General features: G+C 43.3%; 1 protein-coding gene across 1 annotated transcript in view; it reads left to right on the forward strand.

The window, feature by feature from the left end:
- F13A1 (coagulation factor XIII A chain) overlaps positions 1–20,601 on the forward strand; it is a 169,569-nt gene that overhangs the window by 141,921 nt on the left and 7,047 nt on the right. The window contains exons 12-13 of the mRNA XM_011367075.1: positions 5,606–5,893; positions 12,507–12,667. Coding sequence (XP_011365377.1) covers positions 5,606–5,893; positions 12,507–12,667 — 449 coding nt within the window. The remainder of the gene's footprint in view (positions 1–5,605; positions 5,894–12,506; positions 12,668–20,601) is intronic.

Genomic DNA, 20,601 nt, shown 5'->3' on the forward strand with positions numbered 1-20,601 from the left:
CAGTCAAAAAGGTTTCGAAAAGAAAAAAAGTCCATGATAGAAGTAAAAGAAACTAGCTGCAACATTCACTCGTTTATTCATTAATTCATTCAATGACTTGCTATTAACCGTCCTCAATATTCTCAATACTGTGTAGAAATGGAGACATGCACAGCACTGCCTTCCCATCTAGCTGGAGATACAAGCAGGAAGCAAGCCCTCATCAAGCTGTGTGGTGGATACCCTGAACAGGGGTGGGCAGATGTTGCAGGGCACAGAGAAAGGACTCCCAAGACAGACTGAAGGATCCTGGAGGACATTATGATGGGATCACCGAGATGGAAAGATAAACAGTAATTGTCTAGGTGAAGCAAGGGAAAGGAGTTTCTGGGAAAAGGCAGCAGGATAGGGATTGTGGATAAACTTTTGTAATGTGGAATAAGTTCTGACCAGACAAGAAGGCAAGAGGTGAGTCTACAGGGAGCCATTCGAGTGATCAGCTGTCTTATCTAAACCTCACAGCAAAACACCATAGCTGTCAAACATGGAGGTGACAGATATCAAGAGAGGAAGGACCCCAAAGCAGTCTATGAAAGAGGAGTCAGGGGCTTGGCCAGGGGTGGACACCAGATTAAAGAAATAAAATGTTCCAACTCTGAATAAGGAAGACATTTGTAGTCCAGGTTTTCAGAGCTTGGCAAGATGGCAAGGCTCAGAGAGGTAGACAGTGTAGGGGATCTGGTCTAAACAGAAGATCCCCTAAATTTTGTATAGTTGTAAGAGACACACAACCTGCTAGGCTGGAGTTTGATGCCAGGTGGATGGATAATTAGCCTCTTAATCAAGATGGCATTTCAAATTCTAACTTTGGGAATGACCAAGTAGAATGCTATTCAGAGAAGGATGCTGACTGCACTACTCAAATATAGTGGGAAAGAGTGATTACTGATGTTTGCCATGGACATCTAGGAAGGTACTGCCAGTATCCATGGCCATGCATTTGTCACCCTGATTCTCATTATTGAATGTCTCATATAATTTCTCTATACACAAATTCTGTGTGTGGCTACTAAAATGTGGCAATAAGTAAAAACAAAGAAATTATTATCAGATTTAGGAATTTACTATTCTAATTAACTGAATTGTGGATAGATCTTTTTCACTTCAGTAAACTAAAGCTTAAGTTTATACCTTTTATATTACAAAACTTTGAAAACCAGAATTCTTAAAATTTCTCCTGTGGCAATATGTCTTCTTTATGCTGGTGTCTGGATCCCATTTCCTCTTTGCTCCATCAGTGGTTCCCTCTGTGGCCTGTATTTTCATCTCTCTTTTTCTATTAGCTCTTTCCCATGATCATTTAAGCAGGCTCAAGTGTCACCTGTGTTTAAAAATTGACAAAACCCTTTTCAACAGTATATCTCCCACCAAACATGCCCGTACTTTCTTCCTCCTTTCCTCCATAGCCAGGCACCTTGAGAGAGCTGCCTGCACCCGGCATCCTGTCATGTCCTTTTTCCTTTCATTTCTCACCTACTATACCCTGAATTCTGCTACCATCAAGTCTTTGAAGATCTTCTCAATGTTGCCAAGACCACCTGATTGTCATGTAGAATAAACGTTTTGCAGACCTCAGCTTGCCTCACCCTCCTACACCTTTTGATGCTATTGCTCACTCCCAATTCTTGAAATTCTGTTTTCTTTGTTTCTATGATACGAATGTCTCCTGGTTTTATCCCAACCTACTTGGCTCTTTTTCCTATCTCCTGCAAGTCTAAGCTCCCCTTTCATTACTCCCTCTGACTGTTTCTTTATTCTAGGCTTCCATCCTTGGGCTTCATTCCATCCCCTTTATGTTCTTTCTATGCCCCTGGTGTTATGTTCACATATATACTGATCACTCCCAAGTCACTGTCTCCAATTTAGACTTCACTTTTCAGCTCCACATTCACCCAAACCTGAAACTGAACCTTCCCAGATGCCATGTCTCCCACTGCCTCCCCCACCCCAGATCTGTTTCTCCTACGCTCCCTTCCCAAGTGAAGAGAACCATAATCTACCTAAATTTAGCAACTTGAGAATCAGTCAAACAGCAAATCTTCTAAATGTTCCCTCTGAAATAGGTCAAATCCATCCCTTCCCCTCTATCTCTGTGGCCACTCTCTGAGAATTAAATTGTATCATGTGTGGAAAGCCCTTAGCACAGTACCTGATATATAGAAAGTGTCCAATAAAAGATAGCTTCTGCTACAGCTAGCCATTCTATTATTACTATCATATCACTAGTATTAGCTTGAACTATGATTGTTTTTCGCTTGGATAACCTGCTATAGTTTCCCAAATCTACCTCTCCTTCTCATCCTCTTCCCCTCATTATAAACCCTGCATTGCTGCCAAAGTGATATATTTAAAAATAAATCTGAACCTATTGCCGCTCTACTTAAAAGCCCTCACTCTCTTCAGCCATATCCAAGGCATTGCAATCAGAGGTCGCCAAGCCTCTGTTTGCCTTTTTGGCCCCCTTGTGGCCCCGTCTGACCACACCCACAATTATCATAAGCAGCAGCCAAGTGAGCTGCTGACAGTTCCTCCAACAAGCCAGGCTCCCACTTGCTCTCACTGTGGAGGGATCACACCTCTGAGAAGACTTCCCTGCCCCCAGGGAAGCTGTGTCTTTCCCATGTTCCCTGTTCCACATGCAAACATCTACCTCAGCATGCGTGATGGACATGTTCATGGTGATCCGTCTTCACTTTTCTCCAAAACTCCTGAGAGAAGGACTGTGCTTCTAACCTGAGCTTGGAACAGTGCATAGATATTATAGGGTCTCAACTAGCATGAAATAATCAAATGAATGCCAACATAGGTGGCACTTTCACGAGTGAGCTTAACTAAACATCAGATATTGTAAACTGGACTATTTAGTATCTCTTACAAAGATGAAAGAATGAAAGCAAAAGCCTTCTTCAAACTGTGACCCTTCAAAAGCCTCTGTGCCAGGCTGAGTCCTAGGTCTTGGGGACATGGAGCTTTCATTCTAGCAGGGGAAATAATGTCATATAGTGACAAGTTCTAGGAAAAGGAAAGAAAACCAGATAATGTGTTAGTGAGAAATAACACATTATTGGAGGCACATTACACAGGGTAATGAAAGGGAGGGCACTCTGAGAAGGTGACATTTGAGCTAAGACCCAAACAATGAAAAGAGGCTTTGTCAAACATAAAAGGGCACTCTCATTGCATCCCGGTTAACAAAAAGATGTTTTTGACCTTGCTCCTGGATGCCACAGAGGAATCTCAGAAAATAACAATCTGGCTTTAGATCATTCTCTCATAGCACTAAATTCATGGCCTGAATTATGTAAGATGTCAGAGCACAAAGCACAACTGCAAAGTGATGGGAATTCTGCCAAGCTCTGGGAAAATCCTGCAGTTCTTGCCTCCTACCTGGGCCTGTGCTTCCTGCAAAATCCCAAGCCTACCTCTGCCTAGCACTTCCTGCTCATAGAAACAGGCTCGTCCACAGAAGGAAGCTAGAGGTCCCTCCATCTATGATAGGACATTCTATGAAATCTCTCGTAGCCCCACAAGTCTTCTACTGTCCCTTCCCTTCACACCAGCCAGGCCAGCTCAGCCTCTCTCCCCGATGGAGGCACCTCTCTGACCATGCTCCTGCTGCTGGTGTTCGCCCCCTGCATTTTGCCTAAATGCATATTTGGTGCTCATCCAAAGCAAAAACTGTTAATGCTCTCTTTCTCACAGAGCTATTTGCCAGATGCTTTCTGCTAAAATACTTTGCTGCACTTTCCTTGTCACAGCCCCTTCTCTCTTGATTACCATCTCCCTCCTATTGATCCATAAACATGTGCTCTGGCCAATGCTTGTCCTAGACAAATTGTTTCTGTCACATTCTGGCAGTCTTGGCAATCAGAGAAATTGTTAACACACACACACACACACACACACACACACACACACACACACACACACACACACACACACATTTTCGATTGTTTGCAACACCTGCTGACATTTTCTCTGTCTTTGCAAAGGGCTAGAAGCTACCAATTCTTATGCAGGTACTACCTCTAATCCACCTCGCAACTCTGTGATGGCAGCACCCTTGTTTTACAAACAGAGAAATCGATGATAATAATAGTTCCTGCCTTGTGTAGGTGTTCTGAGGATTAAATGAGATAACACAATATGTATTTACCATAACACCCATCACATGGTTAGCTGTCCATGATAGTTATTATTATTAATTGACCTCTTCATCTCTGTTGCATTTTATTATAAATTAAAGTGGAAGATATAGTATCTTAAAAATTAACATAATTATAAAAGCCAGTATTTTTATTTCAAAGTGTTGGTTTCTTATTTGTTTGTTTGTTTTTGTTTTTGTTTTTTGCTAGCCATCCCCATGACTAGTTTTTACAAGCCAGAAAAAAATGTGCCTCTCTATTGTCCACAATGTACTGAGATATACTCAAAGGCATTCGGATGGTGAAGAGAATAGTGACTATCCCTCCACTCCCCAATCCCTACCCCCAAGGCCAAGCGTTTTATTCAGAGCTCTAAGGAGTGTCAGCCCAGCTTGGAGGTGGGAGCAGCAAGCTTCCAGGCCTGACTCATACCTATACTTCTCACTTCCTCACCTGCACAAAGCTATTTTTTTTCTTTTTCCAGAGCTCATCCTTTTCTCTTTTCTCCCTACCTTTGTCTCCATCGCCACATTCTTGGAAATCTTACATAAGACATTTTCCCAAACACAACACACACTTCTCAGACTGCACCACCAGATGCCGATAGGTGTCCCTCAAAAAAAAAAGAAAATGTATTCTGGGTCAGATGAGTTTGGGAAATCTAGTGTTAAATAAGTCTCCTTATTTTAGGGCTCAATCTCAGAATCTTTCATAGGCTATTGAACGTCGTGAACACCCAGGGGACACTAAAGAACCAGTGCTACCCAAAAGAACTTGGCCTTAGAGCCCTTCTGCAGGGAAGGCTTGTTAACAGTTTGCTAGATCTGAGTGTATGGGGCAGTGCACTGTGTGGGAAACAGTGATCTCTGCACTCTGCTGGAGGCAAATGACAACAGAGGAAGGAATGGAGGGCAGGACAGGAGCTCAGCAGGAGCAAATGGGACAGGCTCAAGTAGAAAGAGAGATGATTACTGGGGAGATCCATGAATAGGAGAAAACTCATATTGTGGAAGGTGGAATGGCCAGGTGCAACTATTGCCAAAATCTTTGCTTAGAGATCTCTAAATTCTAGCTACATGACTAGGACTTGGGGAAAGAAGCGAATCAATACTGCAGTTTGAGAAGAGTTAGATTTTGCCAATTCTACTTGTGAACCCTGAAATAACGGCACCGGACAAACAACCCTTAGAGCAAGCCCCTTAGCAACTCCTTTCTGACAGGCCCTGGAAACGTCACCTAACTTGACAACCTGGGCAGCTCATGACTCTCTGAGAACTTGATTTGGCAGAATTTGAAAAATGCTTGCCCCAAAGGGAAATTGTATGGCTTGTAGTTGTATGGCTTGTGCTCAGAGCACAGTGCAACTTTCTCTTTGATGGACTGCATTTCTTTTCCCTCATCATTATCTCTGTCTTTCCTAGGCCAAAAAGAAGAGAGACTGGCCCTTGAAACTGCCCTGATGTATGGGGTTAAAAAGCCCCTCAACACAGAAAGTGTCATCAAACCAAAGTCTGATGTGGTCATGGACTTTGAAGTGGAAAATGCCGTGCTGGGAAAAGACTTCAAGGTCAACATCACCTTCCAGAACAACAGCCCCAACTCTCACACTATCTCAGCCTATCTCTCTGGCAACATCACCTTCTACACCGGGGTTTCTAAGGAGGAATTCAAGAAGGAGACATTTGATGTGACACTGGAGCCTTTGTCTAGTAAGCTAACTGGGGGTGGGGAGAGGCAATTCTCTGCAGGACTTGTGATCTGGCTGGCAACGTACTCACACCCCCTAATAACTTTCTGTAAAAATGTAAGTTCTGTGCCAGAGCTCAGGAGCATGGAGAACCAAGTTCTAGAGAGGCTTCACCTTTCGTCTTCATGTCTCATGCATAGAAGTGAACTCTGGAATTCTCAAAGCCTAGAGCCCCATAAGTTGTGGAAGTTAAATATAACTTAATTTCTTGCTACTTACAGTGTGGGCTGAGGACCTGAAGCATTGGCATCCCTGGGGAGCTGGTTAGAAATGCAGGCTCTCAAGCCCCACCCAGACCTATAGAACTAGGATCTTCATTTTAACAAGATCCCAAGAGCTTTGGAGTGTGAACAGGAAAGTTTGTGAAAAACAAATCTAGAAAGAAGACCCCTGGTGATGCCTCTCTCCCCAATTCTTTTCGGGACTGCTTCAACAGGAATGATGGATGGGTTTTGCTTTACCATTTAGAAGGCAGGGAGATCTAAGCTCTGCATAAAGGCCATTTTTGAAAAATGATCTGTCTGATATATAAGACCAAGAGAGAGCCCACCCTTGGGAGAGGAGACTGGAAGCTCAGGATGTGCTGTCCAGGAGCCTCTGAAGGGCTTTGCTCTCTCTGCCATCTCTCAGGGGACCTCTTTCTCATCCTTGATCTCTTCCAGCCTCCTCTGTATGCATTCCCCTCTAAAGCATCTTCTTCACTATAAAACTGCATACTATTTTAAGCAAGATTGGGACTGACATGCTGCAACTTACTCTGGGGACTGCAGTTTTGACCAATCTCATTTCCTGGAGTCTTAGTATTTAGTCAGCATCCCAGTTAATCACATAGCTGACAAAATGGGTCAACAGAAAGAAACTGGTCTCCAGGCAAAGCATGTTGAGGTAGACAGAGCGGGTTGGAAAAGACCTGAACCAAATTTCCATTATCTGACATGTGCCACTGAAAAAGAAAAAAATAGAAAAGAAAAATGTGTATGAAACAGAGGCAAGCAAAGCTACTATGCCCCCCTGAGATGACCAAATCACGTCTCCATAGTGTTCAAGCTTTCTGGAATAGGTGTCTGTCCCAAGCCACAGTAAGTGCCCTGTGAGGCTTCAGAAAGATAGTCCCAGGAATTTGGGAAACTATTTTTAAAAATCTTAATTCCAAGAAACCTACCCAAACTTGAAGGAAGTAAACCTTCCTAACTTCAGTAATGTGGCTTTAATAGTTGAGGAAATCGACATGGCATTTTCTTTAGAAACTGGAAGATCTAGCACTTTTCTTATCCCTACAGGTAAGAGAATTCTTGTAGAAAAGAGCAGTTGTATAAAAGACTCAGAAGCAGGGCGGTCATTGCAATTCTTTAGGGCAGGCAGATGCAGTGGATTTTAGAGCCCAAGCTTTGGAATTAGACAAATCTGGATTTGAGGTGTGACTATGTACCTACTAACTGTGTGTCCCTATGCAAGCTACTTAAGTAATCTGAGCTTACTCTCCTCATCTGTACATGAGGACAATACAACCTGGATCACAGGGCTGTTGATTCACTCCCCAAACCTTTATTTGGTGCTCCTAAGTCTAGGTGCTGTTTTGTGCTGGAGACACAGCAATGAACAAAACAGAAATGTAGACCCTCATGGAGTTTGTGGTCTCCTGTGGTGGAGGTGGGGCTCAACAACGAACAATCAAACAAGTGAATATTTAGTGTTATTATGCACGTAATCGGAAAATAGAAAGCAGGGTAAGGAAGATAGGGAGTGCTGGTGGGGGTGAGGTGGTTGGGGTGGGGGGGGGGGGGTGGCGGAATCTCTCTAATAGGGTAATGTTTAACAGAAGCCTGACAAAAGGGTAGGAGTGAGCTTTTCAGGCAGAAGAAACCAGAAGTCAAAGGCCCTGAGACCAGAGCAGGTCTGATGTGCTCAGTGAGCAGCAAGGAGACCAGAGTGGAGAGCACAGGAGGCAGAAAGAGAGTAGTGGAAAAAAGCCGTAGGCCCTGGTAAGGACTTTAGCTTTGACTCCGAGCAAGCTGAGGAGCCACTGGAGAGTTCTGAGCAGAAGTGTGGCATGATCTAACTTAGGTTTTGAAAGGTCACTCTGGCTGCTGTGTTGAGAATAGATTCTAGGGGCATTAGGGCTGAACCTTAGAGACTAGTTAAGATGCTATTGCAATAGTTCAGTGAGAGATGGTGAGGTAGTGAAAGAAATATACAATCAGATGCAGGTATATTCTGAAGGTAGAGCCCACTGGATTGGCTGACAGATTGGATGTGTGGTATGTGAAGAGGGTGTGAAGGAAACTAAATAAGATAAATATATGTGAAATACTTCGCACACGGTAAGGCTTTCAGTAAATGTTAACTTCAAACATGTTTACTTTTGAGAAACTGAGACTGGAAGGATGAGTTGGTGTGTTCAAAGTCACAAACAGTAGTCAGAGGCAAAGCAGATAATAGAAGTCAGGTCTCATTCAGGCAATGACAGTGTAGGCCCTGGTGTAATCTTGGGCCTTAAGTAAGCCAGTTTCCTGTTACCAGGAGTCCAGCTGCCCCTACCTTCCCTGGGCAGAGAACTATATACCATCCCTTTCCTACCTCCCAAGAATTCCATGGCTCATTCTCCTTGCCCCTCTCTCCCTAATCCAACAAAAGAATGAGCTTATATGAATTAGTAGGCTAAAATGATATATTAGTCCCCTGAAGTCACTGATCTAGGGACAGCTGATCAAACCTAAGCCTGATTCAGTATTAACACAGGTCCCAACAGCTTGGCCCACCCCAAGTCTTGTCCTGAATAATTTCAAGAGGTTTGGAGACTGTTACTTGCTTTACCCTGCAGGTAGATGTCATTAACTGCATGCAATAAATTGCATATTGCAATCTAAAATAAACTGCATATTATTGCAAAAAGTCACATATTCTAGAGGTCAAAGTACATTTTTAGGAGGCTGTATTGCAATGAAAGTGTTCCAAGTAGAATGGAAGGCATACTTTCCAGATTGATGATTAAAGGAAATGTGTGGGCTAGAATCAGCTTGGAAGACTTAAATAACTTAAACCTTCCAATACCTTCAAAGGTGCTATCATTTCTACTCGGCTATATTTAGGTTTTTTTGCTTTTTGGAAAAGAGATGAGGCAGCTCCAGTCAGTGTCTCCCTTGGCTTTCCCCAGACACCGTAAATGGTGTTGGCAGGATCCCAGCTCCACCACTTATAGAATGAAAATCTATTCTTCTTTCTCTTGCCACGTTTAATAAACTTTATCTAGAACAATTTCTTGTGCGGTGGCAAAACACAGCACTTACATAACATACTATTTCAGGAGAACTGTTCTCTTGGGCTCGAAGCACAGCCCATTTTCCTTAGTGCTATGATTTAGAGAATGCTCTGCCTCAGAGATTAAGGGGTCTTTATATCAATATTGTAAAGGTAGCAAGAGCCTCTGTAAAGATTGGTGGAAAGAAGTCAGGCGTATCTCACCAGCCTAAGGGAACCTAGAGGTCAAACACAGAAATAGCCAGAGGAGGTCCATTGTTTTATTAATACTGAAGGCAGCTTGAGGCAAAAATGGACATTCTCCCAGGCCTGTCATTTGCCACTCCATTCGTTTAGATCTAGAGAAGTGAAAAATGGCCCCATGTGTTCATTTGAGGTTATATCCAACTGAGAGACAGAGTCTTATTCATCTAGACAATTGATTGCTGGAGGAGCTATGGAGAAAGCAGAGTCCAGGCTCAGGCCCAAAGAAGGCAAAATGATTGGGTTGTTCAAAAATTCAGAATTCAAGGGCCAAGATCAAAGCAATGTCATAGATTGAAAGGCTGGCTCTGAGTGGAATAGGACTGCCCCAGGAATCAAGCCAAGTTGTTCAGTACTTGCCTAGGATGGACAAATACCTTCTAATAAATCTGCATAGCCTAGGGCAGGGTTTCTCAGCAGAGGCACCACTGACAGTTCAGGCTGTAGATAATTGTTCTGGGGCCCATCCTGTGCATTGCAGAATGTTTAGCAGCATCCCTGGCCTGTATCCACTAGATGCCAGTAGCAACTCCCAATTCTAACTACCAAAAATGTCTCCAGACATTACCAAACATCCCCTGGGGGGCAAAATTACCCCCGGGTGACAACCACTGGTCTAGAGTGACCAACCTTTCCAGTTTGCCAGGAATTGAATGGTTCCAGGGTACAGAATTTTCAGTTTTAAAACTGAGACTGTCCGAAGTCCACTCTAACTTTGCCCTAACTCCACGCCTTCTACTGCTAGAACCTCGTATCTCTGGCTGCTTTTCAAACCTGCACACTTGTCATCTGGGCATCTTAGTCAAGTGCAGATCCTGATCCAGTAGGTGGGGCGGGGTCGGAGAACTTGCATCTCTAACAAGCTCCCAGGTGATGTTTGCTGCTGACCATGCCTGGGGCAGCAAGGGCTGGGTTGGAAAGACTGCCCTTTCCACTTGAACCAAGGCTTTTTCAGAACTCATTCTGTGGGGATCCCCTGGTTGTTGGAGCGCTGTTTCTTGGCCCCAGCTGCATATTAGCGTCCACTGTGGCACTTTTAAAACAACATCCTAGCTCTAACCTCCAAAATTCTGATTTATTTGGTCTGGGTTGGGATCCAGCAGGGCAGGTTTTTAAATGTCCCCAGGTGATTGTGTTGTGGAGCCAAGACTGAGAACTCCTCAGTCAGAGGGCTGGAGGTGGTCATAGCACCTACTTATCTGTGAGACTTTGAAGCAGATGCTGAGCACCTGACACACCCTCACCTGTGCGCTGGCAAGTCAGGAGGCCTCCCTGTGCCCTGGCGCTGCCTCCACACAGTGTTCCATTCGTGTTGCCGGACTGCTGCTTGTTATGGAGGGCGAGAATGAACTACCCTCTGTACATGAAACTATCAACTGTGAGAATTATTTCCTTCAAAAACTTTCGCAGGAAGGAGAATTCTTTGGCAAAAGGCTGACATGGGGCAGGGAAGCACTGGTGGAGACCTTCAATTCCATGAATGTTTACAGAGCCTGTACTCTGTGTGTGGGGTGGAGATGTGAGTCACCCATTCCCCTGCTGGGCCTGCTGGCTGACGATGCCACACTAACAGGTGGCTCTGACCACCTAGCATCGGATGCTGCACGTGGCCCAGGCTCGGCCTGCAGAAAAACTGCCCTTTGCTCTCTAGACTCTCAGGCTATGGGAAATGAGAGGGATAGAGAAGGTGGGCAATGCAGCCAAACAGAACCTCATTGCTGTGGCCAGAGCCACAGGATAGAATCCCCTTCAGCCCAATGATGACTGACATCCCCATCCCCCAAATGTCATCCTTACTGACTGTCCCCTGACACCTAAATGCTAATTTCAGTGACCTGAGGAAATAAGCATTTGGCACAGAGGTCTTTTAAGTTGCAAATAGGACAGGGGGTAGGAGGGAATTGAACACCTATGGTGAAAACTGGTTTCAAGAGTGTCTTTCTCTTAAGTAGAAGTCATGTCAAATTGGTACCAAAAAAAAAAAAAAAAAAAAGCTGGACAATAATTCGTAAAGATCTATGCACCCTTATGTTCATGGTAGTACAATTTACAATAGCCAAGATATGGAAACAACCTAAATACCCATCGACAGACAATTGGATAAAGAAGTTATGGTTCATATATACAATGGAATATTACTCAGCCATTAAAAAAATGAAATTCTACCATTCACAACGACCTGGATAGGCCTAGAGGTTATTATGCTGAGTGAAATAAGTCAGGCAAAGAAAGATAAATACCATATGATTTCACTTATATGTAGAACCTGAAGAACAAAAAGAACAAACTCATCAAAAACAGATTCACAAATATGGAGGACAATTTAGTGACAGCCAGAGGGGTGGGGGTTTAAGGGGTTGGAGAAAGTAGTGAAGGGTTAAAGAAGTACAAATTAGTATTTGATAGTCACAGGGATGGGGAGCACGGCATAGGGAATGCAGTCAGCATTAAAGTAATGGCTAGATGTAGAGCCAGAGGAGAGAAAGAGCAATGAGGAAGATTGTTTATAAACTATATAAATATCTAACCAATGTACTGTATATTTGAAACTAATAATAAAATTAAATTAAATTAAAAACCTGGAAAGAAAATGTGGAGCACTACAAGGAGTAGGTTTAGGTAATTGACAGTTTTGCTCAAGCATGGCCCATAGCCTGCATGAGAGGTTTCTTATGGCATGAGGGGTGGGCAAATAGAATGGTAGCCTTGAATGTCACTGCTCCACATTTGCCATCTTGGGATGGCATCTGTCCCTGCCCAAATCAAAATAGCCACAGTTAAAACCCCTTGATCCTTGATTTTAAACATGACTATCATATTTTACAACAGGAAAAACACTGGGAAATTTGACACATTTTCTCTAGTAAGACTTTACTGAATAGTAAATTTCCAGCACATTCTTTACCCGGAAGCAGGAGAGCGTATCCCTGATCGACTGTTCCATTTGCCCTTCACCTTTGCCGTGTTCCAGTGGGTGCTGTGCTAATGTGAAAAAAATGAGGTCACTTGGGGAAAGTAAAGTAGATTCTATCTCAGGTCTCAATATCCAGCATGTTTGTTTTCCCTTCTGGCAGTCAAGGAAGAGGAAGTGCTGGTGAGAGCTGGCGAGTACATGGGCCAGTTACTGGAACAAGCATTTCTGCAATTCTTCGTCACAGCTCGTGTCGATAAGACAGGAGATATTCTGGCCAAGCAGAAGTCCACTGTGCTGACAATCCCCAAGGTCAACATCAAGGTCAGTTTTTAGCATCTCAGACAAGGGAGAGCAGCAAATTTGTTGATTAGTTATCCAGACTTATTGTATTTTAGTGTGTTTGTGAGTGTGTGTGTGTATTTGAATGTGTGTCCTGCTCAAAAAAAAAAACAATAACAAAAAAACAAATGGAGCTCGGATCCTCCTGTTCTTTGAAAGAAGTAAACTACCCTATATATAGACACAGCATATAACACTTTTCTCTCCTCTCCAGATTTAAATATATAGATCTGGCTGCAGATATAAATATAACCTGTGGGTATAAACATACTTGTGGAGGAAGATAAAGATGTGTAATGGATACAGATACTGAGAACTCTCACGGTCTCCAGTATAAAGTGGGTCAGGCATAGCATAAAATGGAAACCGCTTGGATCATCTCCCACCTGCATTTTGGACTGTACTATTGTTCATTGAGATATAATTGTATACAGTAGAATGCACGAACTGAAATGTCAGCTTGATGACAGTGACTTTTTATATATGTGTACACCTTGTAAACGCCGGACAGATGAAGATGTAGGGGATTTCCAACACCCCAGAAAGTTCCCTCATGCCTTTTCCAGTAAATAATCCCCTCCCTCATTACCAAGATAACCACTTCTTCTGACTTTTGTCACCATATGGTTTTTTTGTACCATTTGGCTAGTAGTTTTAACATCTCTCCATTTATCACCAGAAATCTCTGCCTTGATGGTTCAAAGGAACTTGGCAAAGAAGAGCTGAATATGGTAGCCCATTTTGTTCCCACATCTCAGGAGCACTGGCAGCATCTACAGCCACATCCCTGGGACACCACCCTGACCTGTGAGCAGGAACCCAGGCCTCCAGCAGGGTCCTTGGGAGATGACATCTTATACCAGCCAGATCCAGGGCTTAGAGATCTTTCCAAGTGACTGGGGAACATTTTTCTTGAAGTAATTAAGAATGATTAGCACAGAGCCTAAGCTGCATTCCTCTAAGTGATAGACAAATCAAAGTTTTATAAAGTTACTCATATTTTAAATGCCCCTAGAGGTGGTAGAGAGAAGGCAATGGGTCAGGAGGGGGAGGTAGGCCTTAAGTCATGGATAATTTTCTGTGAATATTTATAAAACTAATAACTTGTATAGCATTCAAAATGATAACTTTTATTGGATCTAGTATCATGTGGATGGCACTTGAGAACCACCATTAATCACCCTAGGATAAGGCTCATCTAAACACAGATGTATAGTGCCTGTGGAGGAAGAGAATTCTAAGCCTTTTATTTCTAGAAAGGCTTAAGTCATCTTCTCTGTTTGGTTCGTTCACCTCAGTCACCTCCCACAGGCTCATTACAGCACCATCTGCACGAGAGGCCTTAAGAGACAAAAATGAGGATGTGCCGGGTCTGCAGGCGGAATAGAAAACAAATGGAAAACAGAGAAGTGGCATTGGGTTCCTCCAGAGGTGCTGTCAATCCCATGAGAACATGAATTCAATAGCATAAGGTACCAGAAGTGGGGCGGGCCTTCCCACTACTCACAAACAGGCAGGCTGCCCTCATGGCTGGCTCTCCCTCGGAGACGTGCAGTGTTGCTCTACAGGCCTCTCCCAGCTGCATGTGGAGGCATCCTTTATCCTTTCCCAGTCTCATCCCCAAACTCAACCTAAGAAGCTTTCTCACCAGAGGCAAGGCCTATATGCTCTCCTTAATTATGAAGCGATGGCTTGTCACTGTGAAGGGCTCAGGAGAGAGCACTTCCAAGCTGTGTGCTCAAACCACAGCATAAAATAGAATTTAATTGCACCGCTGATAATAAATAGTATGTATAAAGGAAACTAATAACTTTCATCTTTTAGACATTATTAATCTGAAGGATTATTTATTAGTTATCTTTTGGGTTTACTTAAAGAGCAGTTTCATTCCTCAGGGACAGAATGGAAATACCTTCTCCCATAAGTTGAGTGACCTGGGCGGGGAAGATGCACTTTTTAAAAGAGCTGTATTCTTGTTTTTTTGTTGTTTTGTTTTGTTTTGAATTTCCATAAAGGTATCAGGGGTGCTATTCCTAGGGGAAATTTATTTAGAGATAGGACTGTTTGACTGGGATTTGAACATGAGAGAAATAAAAATTCTGGCTTCTGTCCTGTGCCAAAATTATTTGAAAGAGGAGTCAGGAGTCATCCTCAAAAAACTACTCCTTAACCACTAATCCCATTAACCATATTAACCCAAGGACGAACTAAATCTGAGCAGAGGAAGAGGTATTTCTGGGTAAAGCACCTCACACCTTAAAAGCCACCCATGTATCCCTGAGCTGTGAGAAGCCCTCATTCCAGAAACTCTGGCTAAAGGACTGGGGACCTGGGAGGCTGCTGGAGATATGAAATACAGAGCTATGGCATCCAGATGGCACTTCTTGTTCTGAAAGTGACTGGGAGAGGGAAAGAGGACACAGAGAAAAGGAGGGGAGGGGGTTTTGGGGAGGAGAAGAGAAATAAGTAAAGAAAGGGAGGGGAGAGGAAGGGAATGGAAAAGAGGGGAGGAATGGAAAAGAGGAGGGAAGAGCAGAGGGGAGGGAAGGAGAGGGAAGGAGGGAGGAGAAAGAAAATGTTACATTGAAGTATTACACAGGAGACCTTAGGGAAAGGTGTCAAATAAATTGAATAAAACAGGAGTTGGAGAGGGAGCTAAATGCGGTGAAAGTACAAAAAAAAAAAAGCACAATGGCTCAGAGGTCCAGAATTGCTTAGGACATGTGCTCAAATTCTAGGAAAATGCTAGAAAACTTTGTCAATCTCTTTGAGCCTGAGATGGGCCCAGAACATCTCAATGAATGTTCTGGGCACAAGGGAGACCACGTGAGAGACAAAGGGTTAGGAGGACCTGATCCTCCTGTCCTTAGCTCACAGGCAGGAGGGATGAGACCAGCATATGGTGATGACAATGATAGCAGCTATAAATTATTGAGCTCTGTATTATTATACTTCTCTTGTATTATCTAATTTAATCATTACTATCTTATGAAGTGTGTATTACTATACCCCCCATTTTAGAAATGAGAAAACTGAGGCCCAGAGGAGGTAATGTGCCCTGTAGCATAGTGGTCAAAACATGGGCTTTGGAATAAAACTGGATTCAAAGCCTATTTTCTCAACATAATAACTGTAACCTAGCCATATCACTTGCTCTCCCTTAGCATTTTTTTTCTCATTTGTAAAAGGGAGACAATGCTAATACTTCACAGGGCTGTTGTGAGTATATAATGACTTAATAGACACCTAATGCCCAACTCACAGTAAACACTGAGTATATGTCGGTTGTTATTATTGTCATTACTTTTCATAAGCGACTAGCCTGTGATCACGTGCCTAGTGAGTGAAGCTTCTAATCCAGATCTTCTGACTCAGAAGTCTGTGTAGATAACCACTAGGCTACATTGCTCTCACACTGGGATTTTCACAGAAAGTAGAAAATGGTGACTGCCTTAACAAGGGTCTGTGTTTTTCAAGGGAGTTTGGTTGGAGTGGGGTGTCAAAAATTAATGCTATAGAACAATAGATGATCCCCTATGAATGGATAACATTTAAAGCAATAGAAATGGATGGAGAGACCACTCCAGATCCTAGGGGGAAAAACATGAGGAAGGACAAGGAGAGAGGTAGATGGTAGGTGTGGGGAGCAGCTAGAATCCTGCTTTGGCTGGAGTCGAGGCTGGGAGCAGGGGACTAGTGGAGATAAACCTAGAAAGGCAGCTTAAGGCCATTTTAAAGTAAGCCTAAAATTTGGGGATGAGGGCTTTATAATTCACTTTATGAACAGAGAGGCTTCAGCAAAGATTCTAGAGCAGCGGTTTCCAACCTTTTTGGTACCAGGCACCAGTGCTCCTATGAGAATCTAATGCCTGATGATCTGAGGTGGAGCTGAGGTGGTGATGCTAATGCTGGAGAGTGGCTGCAAATATAGATGTAGCTTTGCTCACTCACCTACTGCTCACTTCCTGCTGTGTGGTCCAGTTCCTAACAGGCCTTGGACGGGTACTGGTCCGTGACCCGAGAGAGGGACCCCTGTTCTAGAGCATAAATGTAACATTACTGTTAACTCTGTCCTCCCAAGAGTCAGAACCTCTTTTGTTTCTCCCTTCTCTTTAAAGCCTTTGCCCAAGGCGCTCTCTCATTCTGGGAGTCCTCAGCTCATCCTTGGGACTGGAGGTTTCTGGCAGCAAGTTTGCAGCTGCTTTTAACCAGCCCCATTTTTAGAGCAAGTGAAGGCCAACCTGGAACAATACTGAGCTCACCTGTCTGAATCTATGTCATGTCAACCAAAACAGTTGGCCAGTGGACATGTAATTACACCCTAATGGACCCAGTCTTGGATGCATTCTTCCCCATAATGATAAGTTAATTATTCCCAGCACCCACAATGCATGAGTCACAGTGTGTGATCCTCATATGGAAAATGGCAGAGAGAGACGTTCATTAAACTTTAATGAGCACACTTTTCTTTTTCCATGCTATCAAAATATTTTGATGAGAAAAGAATATTTTATTAAAATCAGACATAGAATTTTTTTCTGGCTTCCCATGTGGTGATGGTTGTAAGATGCTTTAAGTCAGAAAAAGACTCTTAGGCATTTTTGTTTTTAATGAAAAGCTTTTTTTTTTTTTGAGAGAATGGAGGCAATTGGGAGAATTCAGCTAGTCTCCAGGCTAGAGACTGGCTTGTCTGGAATCTGTGATGTGTAACATGGAAATAGCATTATGGTGGGTTTCTCCCATTCTCAGTTAGCAAAGGTTTCACGTTTTTCATGGTTTCGCTCAAGTCAACTAGAATAAGAACACCAAGAGGGACACCTGTAGCCCCTTTTGTAGAAGCAAAGTGGCTGGGGTCATAATCCACCTGGGCTGCTTTGGGTTAATTACTCAACCATGAGAAGTAAAATGGGTCCAATGATAGTACTGACCTCATTGTGTTTCTGGGAGGGATCATTAAAATAATTCACATATAGAGCTTAGCATGGTACTTTCCTCATATTAAGTCCTCAATGAAGGCCAATGTCTATCAGCTTCCACCACACATACCTACCCTCCACTTTGCTTTTTCATCTCCTCTTCCTCTTCTCTCTTTCTGTCTCTCTCATACATACATACATCCTCTCTGAACTTCAGTGTCCCTTTTGCAAAATGATTAACCCACTAACGATTATAATACTACTCCTATTAATTACAATCACATGTAAAACACAAAGTTTTGTAGGTTAACATTTGTAATGTTTGTGAGGATGCTTAGCCCATGCCAGGAATTGGTAGTTGTTGATAAAAGTTTCTTCCTTCCCTGCCTAGTCCCATCTGTGCCTGGAAATCCTGCAGTCACACTCGGAAAATTACTTAAAGCAATGTTTGGCCCTCTGGCCTAAAGTGAAGGTAACATTCATCTGGTGGCATTGCATCTGACCTCTAGGTGTCGAGTGTGTGCACTGTTCCCTGTGGAACCCTCATGTGAGGAAGGCCAGTTTTGAAGAGCCTGATGTAAAAGTGGGAGCAGATAGAAGTTTTCATGTGTTCCTCAGATGACTTTCATTCAGTATTTGAGAAATAAACTCTTTCAAGTGCTATTCTAAGATAGCTCAGGTGCCAATACCTCTGTAGTGTTATGTAGAGCAATTCCTGTAGCCTTTGCAGGACCTCATGAAATACCAGAACTCATTTTCTCATATGAACGAAATTGCTCGTAGGAGCAATTTTGCTGAGAAAATATAACTACTTTCTATGTACATGATTTTAAAAAATTATAACCATGAACAAGCTATGAACAAATAGGTGCCCCCCCTCAATTCTTTAAAAAATCTTTTAAACATTTAAAATGAGAACAACTGACTGTTTTCAAGATTTTTTAACATGGATTTTAATGTGCCTCACTGCCTCCCACCCCTGGCATGGGCATAGTCTGCCCAAGTGTAGGTATTAGCCTAGTGGCATTAACAAGATTTCAACAAGGATTGCTTCTTACTTATTTGTTCTCTTGACTATAAGAAATTTCCAGTATTTATTCATCCCTTTGTTTAGTCATTCACTCATTTATTCATTCTTTTATTCACTTCATTCAACAGTTATTTGGTGCCCCCTTTGTACATAAGTTGTAGAAGTTTTTTTTTTTTTTAATTATCAGAGGAAAAAAGTCATTTGTATTGACTGTTCCTTTGAAATGGGGAAAGATTGCTCGTATTTCTGTTTAGTGGTAGCCAACCTTGGTCAGCTCCAGGCCACTCTGTTTTCTCATGGATTGACCACCATTACCACACAGCCTGAAGCACCCCTCTCATACAAACAGTGTACACAGTACCTACAAAAGCAGGTAATTCATAGAAATTTGTAAGCAGAATGTCTGCACTGCTAGCCCCAATCAACTGGGCCTCAGCACTCTGGACTTGCAGTGGTAAGGATAACACGGGTGGCATGGGCAATGTCCCTGCCAACCCCTCCAGGGTGGGTGCCAGAACCTACTTCTGGGTGGGCTCTACTCCAGGTCAACACCAACACTTGCGCAGACTGTCCCCAGCCTGGTGTGAGGAGGCCATAAAGGGACCGAATCTAGCCCACTCGCCAAGCTATGCAGAGAGCTACATCCACCCTTAAAAGGGGCGCCCTTTCCTAACCTGCACTGATGCACACCCACATTGGCTCAATGTCCAGCTCTCTTCTGACTCAAGACACTATCTTGGCTTTTTTGAACAACTATTCTAATGTGTTCTTACTGGAGCCCATGTTTCTTCCTGAAGTGTGGGCTCCAGTTAGAATCCTCTTTGTATCCATGGAAACTACCATTTTAACCAGAGTAGAGCAAGGCCAAGATGGTTGCTGAGGTAGATGACTGGGCTCTGCTCCTACAACATCCCAATTCATATACCTTTATCCCACAGGAAAAGTTAAAATTGGGGAAACCACTCGAGATGTAATAATTGTCCCCAAAACGCTTGACAGCCACTGGGTAAAAATGGTGAGACCTCACTATGGTTTTTTGTTCTATGAGAACTTAAATATCAGAAACCTTCTATCAAGGCAGAAAATGAAAACAGAGACTGTTCTAATTAATCCCTGAACCATTTCCCCTCCCATGTCTCCAACCAAGCACATATCTCCCTTTCAACCTCCTGTGTTCTCTCTGACTTTGTCACATGTCCCAGTCACTAGGATGCACCTCTGCCCTGCCCTTCCCCTTGATCCTTCAGTGGGAGGCTGAGGCAAGGGCGCAGGGAGGTGAGCCTCTCCATTTTTTAAAAAGCGTTGTTGGAGGCTCCCAGCTTCTCCCCTTTGTGATTCTCTTCCTTAATGCCTAAGAAACTGAATCTACATCTCCATAGGGGAACTTATGGTTTAGACGGTTCTTATGGTCACTCTGGCAACATTTCTTCTCTTAAAACTCAATAGCATTTAGTTTCAGTAAATGCTAACGTGTTTCAGATGCTCTTCTAAATCATTTCACATCGAATCTTCTCCATAACCATATAAGAAACTGAGGCTCAGAGAGTCCAAGCCATTTGGCCCAAGGACATACAGCAGCAGCCCCTGGTTTTCAGACTCTGAGTCCAGCACACTTTCCCTTCAGCTTCCCCTAAGTATGGTCATTGTCCGTGTCTCAGCCACTTCGGTCGTGCCTCTTGGCACTGTCCTAGACCATCAGTGGAGAAAATCGAACATGTCTGTGTAAGATCCTACCTTGATAGGCTCTGAGTGGTTAAAATCTATGTATCTCGGGAGGGTCCCAGGCAGGGCACTACCAGCCATGGCTTTCTATGCTCAGCTCACTGACTCTCCACCCTGTCATGGCTGTTGGTCATGGAGGATCAGACAGTGGGTGTGCTCCAATAGCCAGGAGTACATATCCTAGACCTGTCAATGAGAAGCCCCACGACTGGAAGGTATACGCTTCTATTTCCCTACCCAGTACAGCC

This window comes from Pteropus vampyrus, unplaced genomic scaffold (assembly GCF_000151845.1).
Source record: "Pteropus vampyrus isolate Shadow unplaced genomic scaffold, Pvam_2.0 Scaffold129, whole genome shotgun sequence".
Classification (NCBI taxonomy): Eukaryota; Metazoa; Chordata; class Mammalia; order Chiroptera; family Pteropodidae; genus Pteropus; species Pteropus vampyrus.